The following is a 17,615-nucleotide window of genomic DNA, read 5'->3' as shown; positions in this document are numbered from 1 at the left end:
TGATTTCCAATCATCGTCGTCAGGTGGCAGACTTCTGTCAACCCGGCCAGCTCCACTACCCTCAGTAACCACCAGAGGGAGCCCCGACTCAGAAGTCAGATCAAGAGAATTCACAACAGGAAGGTTTCCAAGCATGAACCTCCTTTTTAAGGTCATGTCACGGCATCTCAATCAGTTTAAGGTCTGGACTTTGACTAGGCAACTTCAAAGTCCTAATTTTGTTTTTCTTAAGCCAGTCACAGGTGGACTTGCTGGTGAGTTTTGGATCATTTTCCTGGTGTATAACCAAAGTGTGCATCAGCTTGAGGTCACAAACAGATAACCGGACAGTCTGCTTCAGGATTTTTTTGGTAGATAGCAGAATTCATGGTTCCATTAACCATAGCAAGTTTTCCAGATCCTGAAGCAGCAAAACAGCACCAGACCATCATACTACCTCCCCCATATTTTACTGTTGGTATGATGTTCCTTTTCTGAAATGTTGTGTTACTTCTACGCCAGATGTAATGGGACATACACAATCCAAAAAGTTCAACTTTTATCTCGTCAATCCACAGAGTATTCTCCCAAAAGTCTTGGGGATCATCAAGATGTTTTCAGGCAAAACTGAAACAAGCCTTTATGTTCTTATTGCTCAGCAGTGGTTTTCATCTTGGACCTCCGTCATTTTTGCCTTGTTTCTTTCTTATAGTGAAGTCATGAACTTTGACCTTAACTGAGGCAAGTGAGGCCTGCAATTCTTTGGATGTTATTGTGGGGTCTTCTGTGACCTCTGGGGGAAAACTTGGTTGGCCGACCATTCCTGGGAAGGTTCCCCTCTCTTCCATGTTTTTGCCATTTGTGGATAAAAAAAAGCTTTGGGCCTTCAGCAAACCACCTTTAGAAATGTCTTTATAACCTTTTCCATACTAATAAATCTCAATTACTCTGTTTCTCATTCCTTCCAGAATTTATTTGGATCTCGGCATGATGCCTTGTTTTGAGGATCTTTTTGTTCACTTCATTTTGTCAGGCAGGTCCTATTTAAGTAATTTCTTGAGTGAGAACAGGTGATCAGTAATCAGGCCTTCGGGTGGCTAGGGAATTTTAACTCAACAACCCAAAGATCTGATAAATCACAGTTAATTTATGTTTTAAGTGGGGGGAATCACTTTCACACAGATGCCTGTAGGTTTGGATTTCTTTTTCTCTTAACAATAAAGACCTTCATTTAACAACTGCATTTTGTGTTTACTTGTGTTATCTTTCTTTATTATTTAAATTTGTTTGGTGATCTGAAACATTTAAGTGTAACAAACTTGCACAAGAATAGGAATCAGCAAGAGGGCAAACACTTGCACACAACTATACTTGCATTCATAAAGCTGCCCTGATTATCAAATATCAGCATGGTTCTGGCAGCTCTATTTCTGGCTTTACAGTAGAGAGTTTTCTGTGTGTGTTTTCAAGGCTGTGTGTGGAGCAGGCTGGCTGACTGGCTTATTTCATTGACAAGCCAGCCTCCTTCTCTTTCTATGCCTAGGTTGTAATTTGAATGTACTGTATGTGTATTCATATTTCTACCACATCTTTTTGTATTGGACAACCCCTTTAATAGTGTAATTCAGTACATGTGTGCAGCAATTTTCTTTATGCATTTCATAAAATGGCTTATCACACATCCATACCTTACATAGATTAATTAAATATACCATAAATTATATGCTTAATGAGAACCTAAATTATACAAGGAATCTGAAGGCATTTTAATTATATCATAGTCTGGTGAAATCTAACTATCCACATATTTTCATTTAAAGCCCAGTTAATAAATGATAAATTACTCTGGTAGCTTAGGCAAAACAGTTTATAATTGTAAACATAAAAAGGCTTCTGTGTAGATATTGCATTCTTTGATTTTACTACATTCCCTTATACTGCATTCCTTGATTTCGCATTCCCTGGTGTATTCCCTTATATTGCATTCCCTGGTGCATTACTTATATTGTATTCCCTTATATTGCATTACCTGGTGTATTCACTTCTACTCCATTCCCTAGTGCATTCTCTTATATTTCATTCCTTTATATTACATTGCCCGATGCATTCCCTTATATTACACTCTCTGGTGCACTCCCCTATATTGCATTCCCTTATATTACATTCCCTGGTGGATTTCCATACATTGCATTCTCTTATATTACATTCCCTGGTACATCCCCATATATTGCATTCCCTGATATTACATTGCCTGGTGCATTCCCTTATATTGTATTCCTTTATATTGCATTCCCTGATATTACATTCCCGGGTGCAGTCCCTTCTATTGCATTCCCTTATATTACATTCCCTGGTGTATTCCCTTCTATTGCATTCCTTAATGTTACATTCCGTGGTGCATTCCCTTATATTGCAGTCCCTGGTGCATTCTCTTATATTACATTCCCTGGTGCATTCCTTTATATTACATTCCCTGGCGCATTCCCTGGTGCAATGCTGTAGATAAGCCCCCGATGTAACCTGAAAGAGAAGAAAAACACGTTATATTATACTCACCGTCACCGGGGTGGGCGGTCCGGTCCGATGGGTGTCGCCGTCCCGTCCGGCGCCTCCCTTCTTCATACGATGACGTCCTCTTCTCCCGTCCTGTAATGGCTCAGGCGCAGGCGCATTGCTCTGCCCTGTTGAGGGCAGAGCAGAATTCTGCAGTGCGCAGGCGCCAGACCTCTCCCGACGCCTGCGCACTGCAGGACTCTGCTCTGCCCTCAATAGGGCAGAGCAATGCGCCTGCGCCGAAGCCATTACAGGACGGGAGAAGAGGACGTCAACGTATAAGAAAGGGAGGCGCCGGACGGGACGGCGACACCCATCGGACCGGACCGCCCACCTCGGAGAGTATAATATAACGTGTTTTTCTTCTCTTTCAGGTTACATCGGGGGCTTATCTACAGCATTACAGAATGCTGTAGATAATCCCCCGATGTCTATGCCGTCAGCTTATAGGGGCTAAAAAGGGTGACAGATTCCCTTTAATATTACATTCCCTGGTGCATTCCTTTATATTACCTTCCCTTTGTTGTCCGACCACCACAACCCCTTTGTATACCAGACCAATGCTCTAACCCCGTAACTTCCCTCTCCAAAATCACTGAAGGAGAGCTTGCTCATCTTCTCTCCAAATCACACCTCACCACTTGTGCACTTAACCCCATCCCATCCCACCCCCTCCCCAACTTCACTACTACACTAATCCCATCCCTAACCCATCTCTTTAACCTATCACTAACTTCTGGTACCATACCCTCTGCTTTCAAACATACCACATTCACACCTATCCTCAAAAAGCCATCCCTTGACCCAAGTGCTATGCCAGCTATCGCCCCATATCTTTGCTCCCATTTGCTTCCAAACTCCTTGAGCAGCACATCCACGCTGAACTTTCCTCTCACTTTGCATCTAACTTGCTCTTCTACAACCTACAATCTGGCTTCTGTCCCCACCATTACACTGAGACTGCCCTGACCAAACTTCCAAATGACTTAGGCCTGTTTCACACATCCGTTTGTCTCCATCAGTCAAAATCCGCCGTTTTGCAAAAAAAACGGATCCGCCATTTTTCTTGGCGGATCCGTTTTTTTCCCCATTGACTTGCATTATCGGCGGATCTTGACGGATGGTCATCCGTTGGATCCGTTTTTTTACGGATTCGCCAAAATTTTGGCGTCTGCTGATATGACGGACAATGAAGCGTTTTTTAGGCTGGCCAGATCCACATCTGCACACTGCGCATGCCCGGAAGAATTGCCTTTGCCGGATTTAACCCTAAATCCCAGTCTCTCTCTCCTTTTTTCCGGGCACGGGTTCCTTTAAAATTCAGCCGTCGCCGGATCCGTCTGAACAACGGTCCGGTGCCACACGTTCCTGTCAGTCCGCCGACGGATCCGTTTTCCGCCATTTTGGCGGTTAACAACTGATCTGAAAGACGGATGTGTGAAACAGGCCTTACAGTACTTACAGCCAAAGCTAACCAACAATTCTCTATACTCCTCCTTGTAGACCTGTCCTCTGCCTTCGACACAGTTGACCACTGCCTCCTACTACAGATCCTCTCTACCTTTGGTATCAAAGACCTTGCCCTATCCTGGATCTCCTCATACAGTACCTTTCCAACCACACATTTAGCGTTTCCTACTACCACACTACCTCCTCATCTCGCCCCCTCTCTGTTTGCATCCCTCAAGGCTCTGTCTTAGGACCCCTTCTCTTCTCAATCTATACCCTTAGCCTGAGACAACTCAAAGTCCTATGGCTTCGAGTACCATCTATATGCTGATGACACTCAGATCTAACTCTCTGGCCATATGCCACCTCTCTGCTCTCCAGAAACCCAGAGTGTCTATCAGCCATATGCTCCTTCTTCTCCTCTCGCTTCCTCCAGCTCAATGTGTACAAATCTGAACGAATTATCTTTCCTCCATCTCGCATACCTTCCCTACCTGATCTAGCTATCACAATAAATGAACTCACACTTTCCCCTGTCCCGGTAATCCTCTGCTTTGGAGTAACCCTTGACTCTGCCCTGTCCTTCAAACTGCACATCCAAGTTCTCGCCACCTCCTGTCGCCTCTAGCTCAAAAATATTTACAGAATCCGTCCTTTCCTCAACACTCACTCTACCAAAATGCTTGTGCATGCCCTAATCATCTCCCGCCTCGATCACTGCAACATCCTCCTCTGTGGCCTACCTTCTAACACTCTCACACCCCTCCAGTCCGTCCATAACTCTGTTGCCTGACTAATTAATCTCCCTCCTCGCTACACTCCTGCTTCCCCTCTTTGCAAAACCCTTCACTGGCTCCCAATTTCCCAGCGTATCCAGTTTAAAGTGACACTGACCAACAAAGCCATCCATAACCCTTTTTCCTCCATATATTTCTGAACTAGTCTCTCAATATCTTCCCTCACGTAATCTCCGGTCCTCCCAAGACCGCCTTCTCTCCTCCACGCTTATTCGCGCCTCACCCAATTGCCTCCAAGATTTCTCCCGAATATCCCTCATCCTCTGGAATTCTGTGCCCCAACATATCCGGTTATCCATCACATTTGGATACTTCAGACGGAACCTGAAAACCTATCTCTTCAAAAAAGCTTACAATCTGTAATGACTACGCAGCAACCTCAACACCATCGGAGCTACTGCAACCCCCGTCCTACTGTCTCCTTCCCCATAATCCTGTAGAATGTAAGTCCGCAAGGGCAGGGTCCTCTTCCCTCTGTATCAGTCAGTTATTGTAAGTTTGTTTACTGTAAGTGATATCTATAATTTGTATGTAACCCCTTCTCATGTACAGCACCATGGAATCAATGGTGCTATATAAATAAATAATAATAATATTGCATTCCCTTATATTACATTCTCTGGTGCATTCCCTTGTATTACATTCCCAGGTGAATTCCTTTATAATACATTCCCTGGTGCATTCTCTTATATATCATTCCTTGGTGCATTCCCTTATAATGCATTCCCTTACATTACATTCCCTTATATTACAATCCCTGGTGCATTTCTTGATATTCCCTTGTGCATTACCTCATATTGCATTCCCTGGTGGATCCTCTGATATTACATTCCCTGGTGCATTCCCTTAAATTACATTCCCTTATATTACATTCCTTGGTGCATTCCCTTATATTACATTCTCTGGTGCATTCCCATACACTGCATTCCTTTATATTACATTCCCTGGTGTATTCCCTTATATTACATTCCCTGGTGCATTCCCTTATGTTGCATTCTCTTATATTACATTCACGGGTACATTCCCTTATATTGTATTTCTTGACATTTCATTCCCTGGAGCATTTCCTTATATTAACTTCCCTTATATTACATTCCCTGATATTACATTGTGCAATATTGCATTCGCCTTATGTTACATTCCCTTATATTGCATTCTCCTTATATTACATTCTCTGATATTATATTCCCTGGTGTATTCCCTTATAATACATTCCCTGGTACATTTCCTTATAATGTATTTCTTGATATTTCATTCCCTGGTGTATTCTCTTCTATTGCATTCTTTAATATTACATTCCCTGGTGCATTACCTGATATTACATTCCGCAATATTGCATTCCCCTTATGTTACATTCCCTTATATTGCCTTCCCTGATAATACATTCCATGGTGCATTCCCTTATATTACATTCCCTGGTACATTTCCTTGTATTTCTTGATATTTCATTCTCTTGTGTATTCCCTTCTATTGCATTCTTTAATATTACATTCTGGGGTGCATTCCCTTATAATACATCCCGTGGTGCATTCCCTTATATTACATTCCCTGGTGCATTCCTTTACACTACATTCCCTGGTGCATTCAGTTATATTACATTCCCTGGTGCATTCCCTTACACTACATTCCTTGGTGCATTCCCTTATATTACATTTCCTTGTACATTTCCTTATAATGTATTTCTTGATATTTCATTCCCTGGTGTATTCTCTTCTATTGCATTCTTTAATATTACATTTCCTGGTGCATTCCCTTATATTGCCTTCCCATATATTACATTCCCTGGTGCATTCCCTGATATTACATTCCCTGGTGCATTCCCTTATATTACATTCCCTGGTGCATTCCCTTATATTACATTCCCTGGTGCATTCCCTGATATTACATTCCCTGGTGCATTCCCTTATATTACATTCCCTGGTACATTTCCTTGTATTTCTTGATATTTCATTCTCTTGTGTATTCCCTTCTATTGCATTCTTTAATATTACATTCCGGGGTGCATTCCCTTATAATACATTCCCTTATAATACATTCCCTGGTACATTTCCTTATAATGTATTTCTTGATATTTCATTTCCTGGTGTATTCTCTTCTATTGCATTCTTTAATATTACATTTCATGGTGCATTCCCTTATATTGCCTTCCCATATATTACATTCCCTGGTGCATTCCCTTATATTACATTCCCTGGTGCATTCCCATACACTACATTCCCTTATATTACATTCCCTGGTGCATTCCCTTATATTACATTTCCTTATAATGTATTTATTGATATTTCATTCCCTGGTGTATTCTCTTCTATTGCATTCTTTAATATTACATTTCCTGGTGCATTCCCTGATATTACATTCTGCAATATTGCATTCCCCTTATGTTACATTCCCTTATTTTACATTCCCTGGTACATTTCCTTGTATTTCTTGATATTTCATTCTCTTGTGTATTCCCTTCTATTGCATTCTTTAATATTACATTCCGGGGTGCATTCCCTTATATTATATTCCCTGGTACATTTCCTTGTATTTCTTGATATTTCATTCTCTTGTGTATTCCCTTCTATTGCATTCTTTAATATTACATTCCGGGGTGCATTCCCTTATAATACATTCCCTTATAATACATTCCCTGGTACATTTCCTTATAATGTATTTCTTGATATTTCATTTCCTGGTGTATTCTCTTCTATTGCATTCTTTAATATTACATTTCATGGTACATTCCCTTATATTGCCTTCCCATATATTACATTCCCTGGTGCATTCCCTTATATTACATTCCCTGGTGCATTCCCATACACTACATTCCCTTATATTACATTCCCTGGTGCATTCCCTTATATTACATTTCCTTATAATGTATTTCTTGATATTTCATTCCCTGGTGTATTCTCTTCTATTGCATCCTTTAATATTACATTTCCTGGTGCATTCCCTTATATTACATTTCCTTATAATGTATTTCTTGATATTTCATTCCCTGGTGTATTCTCTTCTATTGCATTCTTTAATATTACATTTCCTGGTGCATTCCCTGATATTACATTCTGCAATATTGCATTCCCCTTATGTTACATTCCCTTATATTGCCTTCCCTGATAATACATTCCATGGTGCATTCCCTTATATTACATTCCCTGGTACATTTCCTTGTATTTGATATTTCATTCTCTTGTGTATTCCCTTCTATTGCATTCTTTAATATTACATTCTGGGGTGCATTCCCTTATAATACATCCCCTGGTGCATTCCCTTATATTACATTCCCTGGTGCATTCCCTTATATTACATTCCCTGGTGCATTCCCTTACACTACATTCCTTGGTGCATTCCCTTATATTACATTTCCTTGTACATTTCCTTATAATGTATTTCTTGATATTTCATTCCCTGGTGTATTCTCTTCTATTGCATTCTTTAATATTACATTTCCTGGTGCATTCCCTTATATTGCCTTCCCATATATTACATTCCCTGGTGCATTCCCTGATATTACATTCCCTGGTGCATTCCCTTATATTACATTCCCTGGTGCATTCCCTTATATTACATTCCCTGGTGCATTCCCTGATATTACATTCCCTGGTGCATTCCCTTATATTACATTCCCTGGTACATTTCCTTGTATTTCTTGATATTTCATTCTCTTGTGTATTCCCTTCTATTGCATTCTTTAATATTACATTCCGGGGTGCATTCCCTTATAATACATTCCCTTATAATACATTCCCTGGTACATTTCCTTATAATGTATTTCTTGATATTTCATTTCCTGGTGTATTCTCTTCTATTGCATTCTTTAATATTACATTTCATGGTGCATTCCCTTATATTGCCTTCCCTTATATTACATTCCCTGGTGCATTCCCTTATATTACATTCCCTGGTGCATTCCCATACACTACATTCCCTTATATTACATTCCCTGGTGCATTCCCTTATATTACATTTCCTTATAATGTATTTCTTGATATTTCATTCCCTGGTGTATTCTCTTCTATTGCATTCTTTAATAATACATTTCCTGGTGCATTCCCTGATATTACATTCTGCAATATTGCATTCCCCTTATGTTACATTCCCTTATATTACATTGCCTGGTACATTTCTTTGTATTTCTTGATATTTCATTCTCTTGTGTATTCCCTTCTATTGCATTCTTTAATATTACATTCCGGGGTGCCTTCCCTTATATTACATTCCCTGGTGCATTCCCTCATATTACATTCCCTGGTGCATTCCCTGGTACATTTCCTTATAATGTATTTCTTGATATTTCATTCCCTGGTGTATTCTCTTCTATTGCATTCTTTAATATTACATTTCCTGGTGCATTCCCTTATATTACATTTCCTTATAATGTATTTCTTGATATTTCATTCCCTGGTGTATTCTCTTCTATTGCATTCTTTAATATTACATTTCCTGGTGCATTCCCTGATATTACATTCTGCAATATTGCATTCCCCTTATGTTACATTCCCTTATATTACATTCCCTGGTACATTTCCTTGTATTTCTTGATATTTCATTCTCTTGTGTATTCCCTTCTATTGCATTCTTTAATATTACATTCCGGGGTGCATTCCCTTATATTACATTCCCTGGTGCATTCCCTGGTACATTTCCTTATAATGTATTTCTTGATATTTCATTCCCTGGTGTATTCTCTTCTATTGCATTCTTTAATATTACATTTCCTTGTGCATTCCCTTATATTACATTTCCTTATAATGTATTTCTTGATATTTCATTCCCTGGTGTATTCTCTTCTATTGCATTCTTTAATATTACATTTCCTGGTGCATTCCCTGATATTACATTCTGCAATATTGCATTCCCCTTATGTTACATTCCCTTATATTACATTCCCTGGTACATTTCCTTGTATTTCTTGATATTTCATTCTCTTGTGTATTCCCTTCTATTGCATTCTTTAATATTACATTCCGGGGTGCATTCCCTTATATTACATTCCCTGGTGCATTCCCTCATATTACATTCCCTGGTGCATTCCCTGGTACATTTCCTTATAATGTATTTCTTGATATTTCATTCCCTGGTGTATTCTCTTCTATTGCATTCTTTAATATTACATTTCCTGGTGCATTCCCTTATATTGCCTTCCCTTATATTGCCTTCCCATATATTACATTCCGCAATATTGCATTCCCCTTATGTTACATCCCCTTATATTGCCTTCCCTGATATTACATTCCATGGTACATTTCCTTGTATTTCATTTTCTTGTGTATTCCCTTCTATTGCATTCTTTAATATTACATTCCGGGGTGCATTCCCTTATAATACATTCCCTGGTGCATTCCTGTTAGGGTAGGCGGAATGCACCAAATAATAAAGATGGTAATAAGGTGCATTCGCAGCCCGGGGTCCACCATGCAGGGGTAGTAACCTGCTGCTCAGTAATGGCGGATGCTATATGGTGGTATACTATAAAGACACACGTGGGTTATCGTCACCCGGTGTATACGGGGGCGGACTCTGTTGCTCCACAGAGCCGCACTACCGCTGAACATAAACGCCGAAGTCTGTTTGTGCTCACAGAGCTCGGCTAAAAGAGCGCACAGTGTACGGCCACAGAACGCTACCCCAAGGACACGGGGTTAGAGTCCCTCTAGGCCCACTGAGCGCGCAGCGTCGCTGCCACGTGCACCGTTAGACGCTGGCAGTGAAGTATGGAGCACGTACACTGAGGCGCGTTGGATCACTGGTGAGGACCAATGTCTGACTCAAACCCTGACCTACCTACACCTAAGCCTGGGCGCTAGCAGGCTAGGCTGCACAACACATGCGTACCAAGGGTAGGGGTTTCATAATGAGTCAGTCACCAGATACATTTATACGTGCATACATCTCTCACACCTTATAGTCTGTAGATACAGTCCATCCTAGCGCATGGGCGAGCGGCCATGCGAACCTTTTATAGCCACGGGCGTCCGGGACCTTCCTGGCTTCTCGGATGGGCCAATCCGAACACGAGCAGGACCTGAGCACGTGACCCTTGATCTCCAATCGAAGATCACTCCACGGGCATGCTCAGTGGCCCGACATGAGGACTTAGTCCCTGGAGAACCTCGCTGCTGAGCAGCATGCATTGTCATAGCTGTGCCAGAGGTGGCAGCAGCAAGCAAACCCACGGAGTTGGCCTGGGCAGAGCGCTGGGACGACGAATCTGCTGAGCATGCTCCACTGTGGCCAAAGAAGAATGGGAGACCGCTGGGTACAAGGCTCTGGATTCCTGCTGTGCAGTGGCAGGAACCCGACACCTAACAATTCCCTGGTGCATTCCCTTATATTACATTCCCTGGTGCATTCCCTTACTCTACATTCCCTGGTGTATTCCCTTATATTACATTCCCTGGTGCATTCCCTTATATTACATTCCCTGGTGCATTACCTTACACTACATTCCCTTATATTACATTCCCTGGTGTATTCCCTTATATTACATTCCCTGGTGCATTCCCTTATACTGCATTCCCTTATATTACATTCCCTGGTGTATTTCTTGATATTGCATGCCCTGGTGCATTCCCTTATATTACCTTCACTCATATCAGTGTGTGTGGTGCACAGTGTCACAATTTCCCTGTATTCTCTGTGCGGATGACAGATTATGTGACTGGATTTATGTGATTTTCAAGCTTGTGGTCATGCACTGAGCAGACGCGTCCAACTTTTATACATTTACTTCTAACTGAATGAGTTGACAAAAAGTATGCAAATCACAGCTGCCACGTGACTACCTACTTGTCCAGCAATATTGGGAAATCTTGACTGAGTGCGCATTACCCATTATCCTATTGGGATAGGGTCTTGGAGATGGGAATACCCCTTTAAGGCCTCATACCCATTGGCGATTAAAAAAACGGTCCGATTTCTGGACTGGAAAAAAGGGTGGAGTGTTATGCCAGTGTCATGCGATTTCTATGCGATTTTTAATCTTTCCATCCGTTTTCTATCCATTTTACATCCATTTTTTTTTCCCAGTAACTCTTTTTCTACAGTCTTTTACAGGACCATTTACAGTGTTCTATGCCACAGAATGGTAATGCATCCGTTTAAAACGGATGGAAAACGGATGGTCCGTTTTTGGTCCTTTTTTTAATTGCACCCATTGACTTGTATTGGCGAAAATCGCTGCAAATCACAGCATGCTGCGATTTTTTTCTCAGACCGATTTTGGATGAGAAAAAAATCGCAAGTGAGATGTCACCCATTCACTAACATTGGTCAGAGTGCAATCCGATTTAAAATCGGATTGCAATCGTCCGATTTTATCGCCATAAGCTTCTTGCGTTACCTTTTTATGCGTGAGCGGAAAGTTCAGATGTATGTCCTAGACTGAGGTTTTCAATACATTATAAATATGTGAAAAGCAGAATAAAGAGAAGTATAACAGCTGTAATGTAGTGTTCACGGCTGTGTTACCTGAATTATCCTTGGAGTCTGAATCCGAGTCAGAGGTCTCTGAAGATTCCGATGTCTTTTCAGGCAAATGTGGCAGCTGAGCAATATCCATTGGAACGTCCTTGTATTCGGGCAAACTAAATCAGTAAAAAAGCGATGTGAGATGTTGGGGTTACATAGTTTTGAAAAATGTGCAATTTTTTTGCTCAACTTAGAATTGTGCAAAACTGTTTGCAACTTTTGGCATTTGTACGCCAGCTTGAATCAGCTCCGCCAAAATGAGCAGTGTTGGAGCGGGGCCGAAACTGACAGGGAAGTGACCTCGCCTCCTGTCAAACTTATCAAAAATGCATGCCACAAGGGAGATGCGGCTAATTTATTAAGTAGCGTGCACCTCTTAGCTCGGCACCACGCACCCCAGAAAGACTGGAGTAGCGCACACTGTGTGTAAAGTACAGTCTTCATGAATTGACCCTATTGGCTTTTTCATTATTAAAAATAATGGTGACTATAAGAAAAATTTGCATATAAAATATCGTGTAAAAACTACAATATAAGATTAAAATTTGCAAACTACATCTCCAGTGAGGAATGCAGTCTATTGGTATTTTCCAACTCTCATCTGCAGTACTTACTTGGCTGCTGCACAGCTCTGACATTTGCTGCAGGTGGCACACTAGCTCTGCTCATTATCTTAGTGCATCTCAGCTTCCAATGGTGGAATTAAAAAAAAACAGTTTTGTTATTTTTCTCACTTGATAAAGTCGTGTATTAGCCTCTTGCTGCTTTTTGTGGCAGGTTGATACAGGAGTGCTGTTACTGGTTCCTTGCACCAGCTATGTAACATACTTGTACTACGCACACGTCTATTATATATAAATTCATGACTGCATCTTAAAGGGAATGTCCGGTATTGGGCAAAATTGGCTTACAAGCAGTAATGCCTTCAAATATAAGGCTCTGCTGCTCCAGCGTGGCATCTTTGATGCTTATTGGTGGTCATTCTTTACCAAGCTGCAGTAGTGATATTCCATCTAGAAAATATGATTGCTGCAGCCAATCACTGTCTTCAGTGTGCTTATGCCTTCAACTCTGCATCAACACTGAGGATAGTGACTGGCTGCATTGGTCAATTGTAGAACGGGCAACACTGCAGCCCTTTAACTGAAGTGGAAAAGCAGCAATGGAGCCCTTCATTGCTTACAAAATTATGGTAAAGCATTACCTGCCAGCGCAACAATTTTTCTCAGTCCTCGTTTAAGCAGTCTGATAAAAAAACCCCCACTAAGCTACATATATACAGCGGGTGAAATAAGTATTGAATACGTCACCAATTTCTAAGTAAATCGATTTCTAAAGGTGCTATTGACATGAAATTCTCCCTAGATGTTGGTAACAACCCATCCAATCCACACAGGCAAAAAAAATCAAACCATAGATGTACATAAATTATGTGTAATAATGGAATATGACACAGGGAAAAAGTATTGAACATTGGAAGAAAGAGAGATGCAAAAAGCTATGAAAAGCAGATGAAATGTATCAGAAATTAGAAAGCAATCATGCCACTTAGTGACAAATAATATCAGCTAGTCCAATAAAAAGGTGTCTCAATACCAAGGTGCAACCCAAGAAACATCCCATGATGGGTAAAACCAGTGAGCTGTCTCAAGACCTTTGCAACGTTATTGTTGCAAAATATACTGATGGCATTGGTTACAGAAGAATTTCTAAATTAATGAAGGTTCCAGTGAGCACTGTTTGGGCCATAATCCAGAAGAGGAAAAAACATCATTTTACCATAATCTGACCATGACCAGGTACACCACTCAAGATTTCTTATTTTTATGGTTTGATAAAGGCTCTGCATGGCCAAAATGTTGCAAATGAATCTCCTTATGTACTAATAAAGTAAACTGAAGGAGGATGTCTGGCACCTTGGTTTCTGGATTTCTTGTTTTCCAGTTAGGTGATGGGGAGATATAAAGCTTGAAATTACCTGAGTATATAATTGACCCAGATGATGTTTCTCTCATTGGCATTTTTAGCATTGAATGAGATGGTAGCACAAGACTGAACCCAAATGTAGCCACCATTCTTCTGCATCCATCGGTAATACTTTGTTACACACTGGCCCTTGTTCAACACTGCAGAGAAAAGACACAGGTTCAGTTCTTTCGTTGTTAAGCAGAACAATCAATGCACAGATTAATCTGATATATTAATAAGAGTACTGATAGCAGCATTATTGCGGCTAGCAGCAGGTGAGCTCCACCGTCACATAGCATTGCACTTACAGCACAGGAGTGTGCCTCCTAAGCGTTGGGAGTACAGCACTAAACTCTACTGCTATCACATTAAAGTCTCTCTCCGCCAGCCTCTTAGAGGTTATTTGAAGGTATTTGTGCAGCTTTGATCCCTGGGCTCATTTTGGGGGATTCCAGCCGGCCAGAAAATACAGTATTTTCTTTTCATCTTGTCAGAGAGAATTTACAGCTCTCAGATGAACAAAATCCCAGTCGGAGAGATCGGGTGGGTGTTGGGGGGACCTGAAACCATGGGAGTTAATATGTGAAGACAGCATAGGGAGAGGTTTCAGAGATGGAGGAGAAAAACGAAAGAGTGATAAATAGTGATGGTGTCATAGAAAGGAAAAAACATTGAGCAATATACTTCTTACCGCAGCTAAAATCAGCAACTCATGTGTTGTCAACGGCAGGCGTAGAGAAATACTACAAGCAATAGTGAAGGATTATGACTTTATTGGTAGAACTCCCAAAAACGTTTCAATTATTCGTCCTATCATACAATATATGAATGGAAAACTGAACTGTAATCTATTTTTGCAAAAAAAATAAAAAATCAATGTGACTATAGCATAAGTAGCTTTGTGTCAAGTATGCAGTAAAGTGGACTTTTTTGGAAGTATTTGCTAATGGTTTGCTGCCAAGACACCACTGATATCGGTCCAACATCTAGATGGAAACATTCATTGAGCAGTTGTTACGTAAAAAGACAAAGACGAGGCACTAACCTGTAATTGTCATAAGTGCACTAACGGGAACCAAAGATTCACCTGTTCCAGGCAGCCACACTAGTCAACTAGCTACTGCAGATGCTGGACAGATGCCTTTCTAGTGCAAGTGACAAATTGTACCCAGGTCTGATAAATTCTAAGCTTTTTGTGCCAGAATTGTTTCATTTCACTGTTCAGGCTATTTCTAAGAACTGCCATTGCACTCACTATTTGCCACACTATTAGGCTTTGCTACTTATCAAGCTACGTGAAGTCTGACTCTCCATGCTTCTTTCCATATCAAACTCAACCTAGTGTCTAAAGGAAAACGTTTCTCCTTGTGTAAAGTGCCAAGCCAGTGTAAGGAGACTTATAGGCCATGCAATGCTCCGCTGGGAAATTAAATATGCAACTATTCAGAGGGGAAGCAGACTAGAACTCTGGTGCCACCTACTGGGGGTGGAAATTCTAAATGTCAATATCAACCCTTTAACAAACCTTGCCACATGACCACAAAGCAAAAGGTCTGACTTGGCTAAGTGAGGGACCTCTGACTGGGCATCTAAAGGGAAATGTATCTCCTTGTAGAGAACACCAAGTACAGTAAGTAGACTTATAGGCCATGCAATTCTCCTCTGCTATGCTCATTAAGTACTCTTCATCTCTAAAGAGGATATTTGCATGCTTAATTTCCCAGAGGAGCAATGCATGGCCTAGAAGTCTCCTTACGCTTGCTTGACACTCTCCATAACGAGAAACTTTCATTTGTATACCTTCTCTCTGTGGCCTCTCACCAACCCAAATAAGACCTCATGCTTTGCACTGATGAACGTCAAACACCCCAAAACATATGTCTGCAAATGGAGTGTCTAGTTTGGCTTCTTTATCCTAAGTCATGTGTTATGGATTGCTAATGAGTGAATATTGATTTTTAGGATTGCTACCCCCAATATAGGTGAAGCTAGAGTTCAAGTCCTGTTCCTTTCTCAAGAACTTGAACTAGTATTGGACATTGCTTTCTTAAACATTACCACGGTCAGTGGTTACATAAAAAAAAACTGCTGAAATCAGGGGACATTTTGATCATATCAGCACCTACCATCACTCATACGCACTTGACAATATTATGACCTTAATAGAAATATGTAACATGATTTAGTAAAGGTAATGCGTCTGAAATTCTATGCACCCAAGGGGTCAAAAATGGGAGCATAATTTTAAACCATATGGCAATGGGTGGGCAGAATTTGGTCAGTGTGTGGCCAGCCACTCAGCATACTCTCACTCTAACTGGTTTAATTTTTCAAATAAGACTTTTTCCTGTGGACACCCATGTTGCTATGTCATAATAAATAAATCTAGTATTCATTTAGTGTTACTAGTCTGCAGCTAGCTTTGTCCTCTAAACTGATTAAGATGAAAATTGCCCGCAGGGTGTCCTGACTAATACATGGCCTTGTTTTACAGTTTTCACACATATTATATCTAAATTTCATCTTTGTAAATGATCTGCAGCTTCCATCTTGTTTGGATCCAGAGTTTGCATCCTGCATTTTAGTAAACAGCTACATGTAAAATTTTGCAGGATTTAGAGCTGAAATTCACCAACAGTTCTAGTTAATAAAGCTGTGCATGCAGTTTGCTCCTGTGATTTGCAGTGGAGTAAGGATGGCCATACAATTATGACTGCTGTTCTGCTGATAGATATCTCTCCAGACTGCTCCCATATCCATGCACTGGTGACATGCTTGTATTCTCAGTAGGAAGCATTTATTTATTTTATTCACTTATAAAGCGCCATTAATTCCTCACCGCTTTACAGACGTTGTCATCACTGTCCCCGATGGGGCTCACAATCTAGATTCCCTATCAGTATGTCTTTGGAGTGTGGGAGGAAACCGGAGAACCCGGAGGAAACCCACGCAAACACGGGGAGAACATACAAACTCCTTGCAGATGTTGATCTTGGTTGAATTTGAACCCAGGGCCCCAGCGCTGCAAAGTAACAGTGCTAACCACTTTGCCACTATGCTGCCCTACACAGTTGCTAGTAGTTTGTGTGCTACAAAACACATTAGATAGTTGGACAGCACCACCAAAATTAGCAGCTTGAACTGCACAATATAATGGACCCATTTAACACTTTGTGATTATGAAATCCCTCTGCACTGGTTGCTTACTTTTTTACACATGTATCATGTGTGATTTCCATTTTGAGAAAAGCTGGAAAATAGTCTGCATTACAGGAGACTCACTGCTCTCAGCTATAAGGCTATGTTTCCACCGTCAGGAATCCCTGCGCTTTGGATGCAGCAGATACCCCGCTCCGCCCAAAGCACCGCCCCCTGTTGTACAGACAGTGATTCCACATGCGTTCACTGAACACA

The 17,615-nt window shown here is 40.9% G+C and overlaps 1 protein-coding gene and 1 long non-coding RNA gene across 7 annotated transcripts in view; both read right to left on the bottom strand.

Annotated features, from left to right (window-relative positions):
* The window catches only part of NPAS3 (neuronal PAS domain protein 3), a 586,631-nt gene that overhangs the window by 7,195 nt on the left and 561,821 nt on the right, over window positions 1-17,615 (bottom strand). For all 6 annotated transcript variants that reach the window (XM_073577843.1, XM_073577841.1, XM_073577842.1 and 3 more), the window contains 2 exons: window positions 14,212-14,359; window positions 12,234-12,349 (listed from right to left, as the gene is read on the bottom strand). In XM_073577843.1, coding sequence (XP_073433944.1) covers window positions 12,234-12,349; window positions 14,212-14,359 — 264 coding nt within the window. The remainder of the gene's footprint in view (window positions 1-12,233; window positions 12,350-14,211; window positions 14,360-17,615) is intronic.
* On the bottom strand, window positions 6,306-12,047 carry LOC141091994 (uncharacterized). Its single transcript, XR_012232639.1, has 2 exons — window positions 8,386-12,047; window positions 6,306-7,871 (listed from the first exon to the last, which is right to left on the bottom strand). It is a non-coding gene; the product is annotated as an uncharacterized lncRNA (long non-coding RNA).

Source organism: Dendrobates tinctorius, unplaced genomic scaffold (assembly GCF_039654945.1).
Source record: "Dendrobates tinctorius isolate UK_male_01 unplaced genomic scaffold, ASM3965494v1 ptg000057l, whole genome shotgun sequence".
Taxonomy (NCBI): domain Eukaryota; kingdom Metazoa; phylum Chordata; class Amphibia; order Anura; family Dendrobatidae; genus Dendrobates; species Dendrobates tinctorius.
The sequence above is the reverse complement of the archived record's forward strand: the minus strand, read 5'-3'. Positions and strand labels throughout refer to the sequence as shown.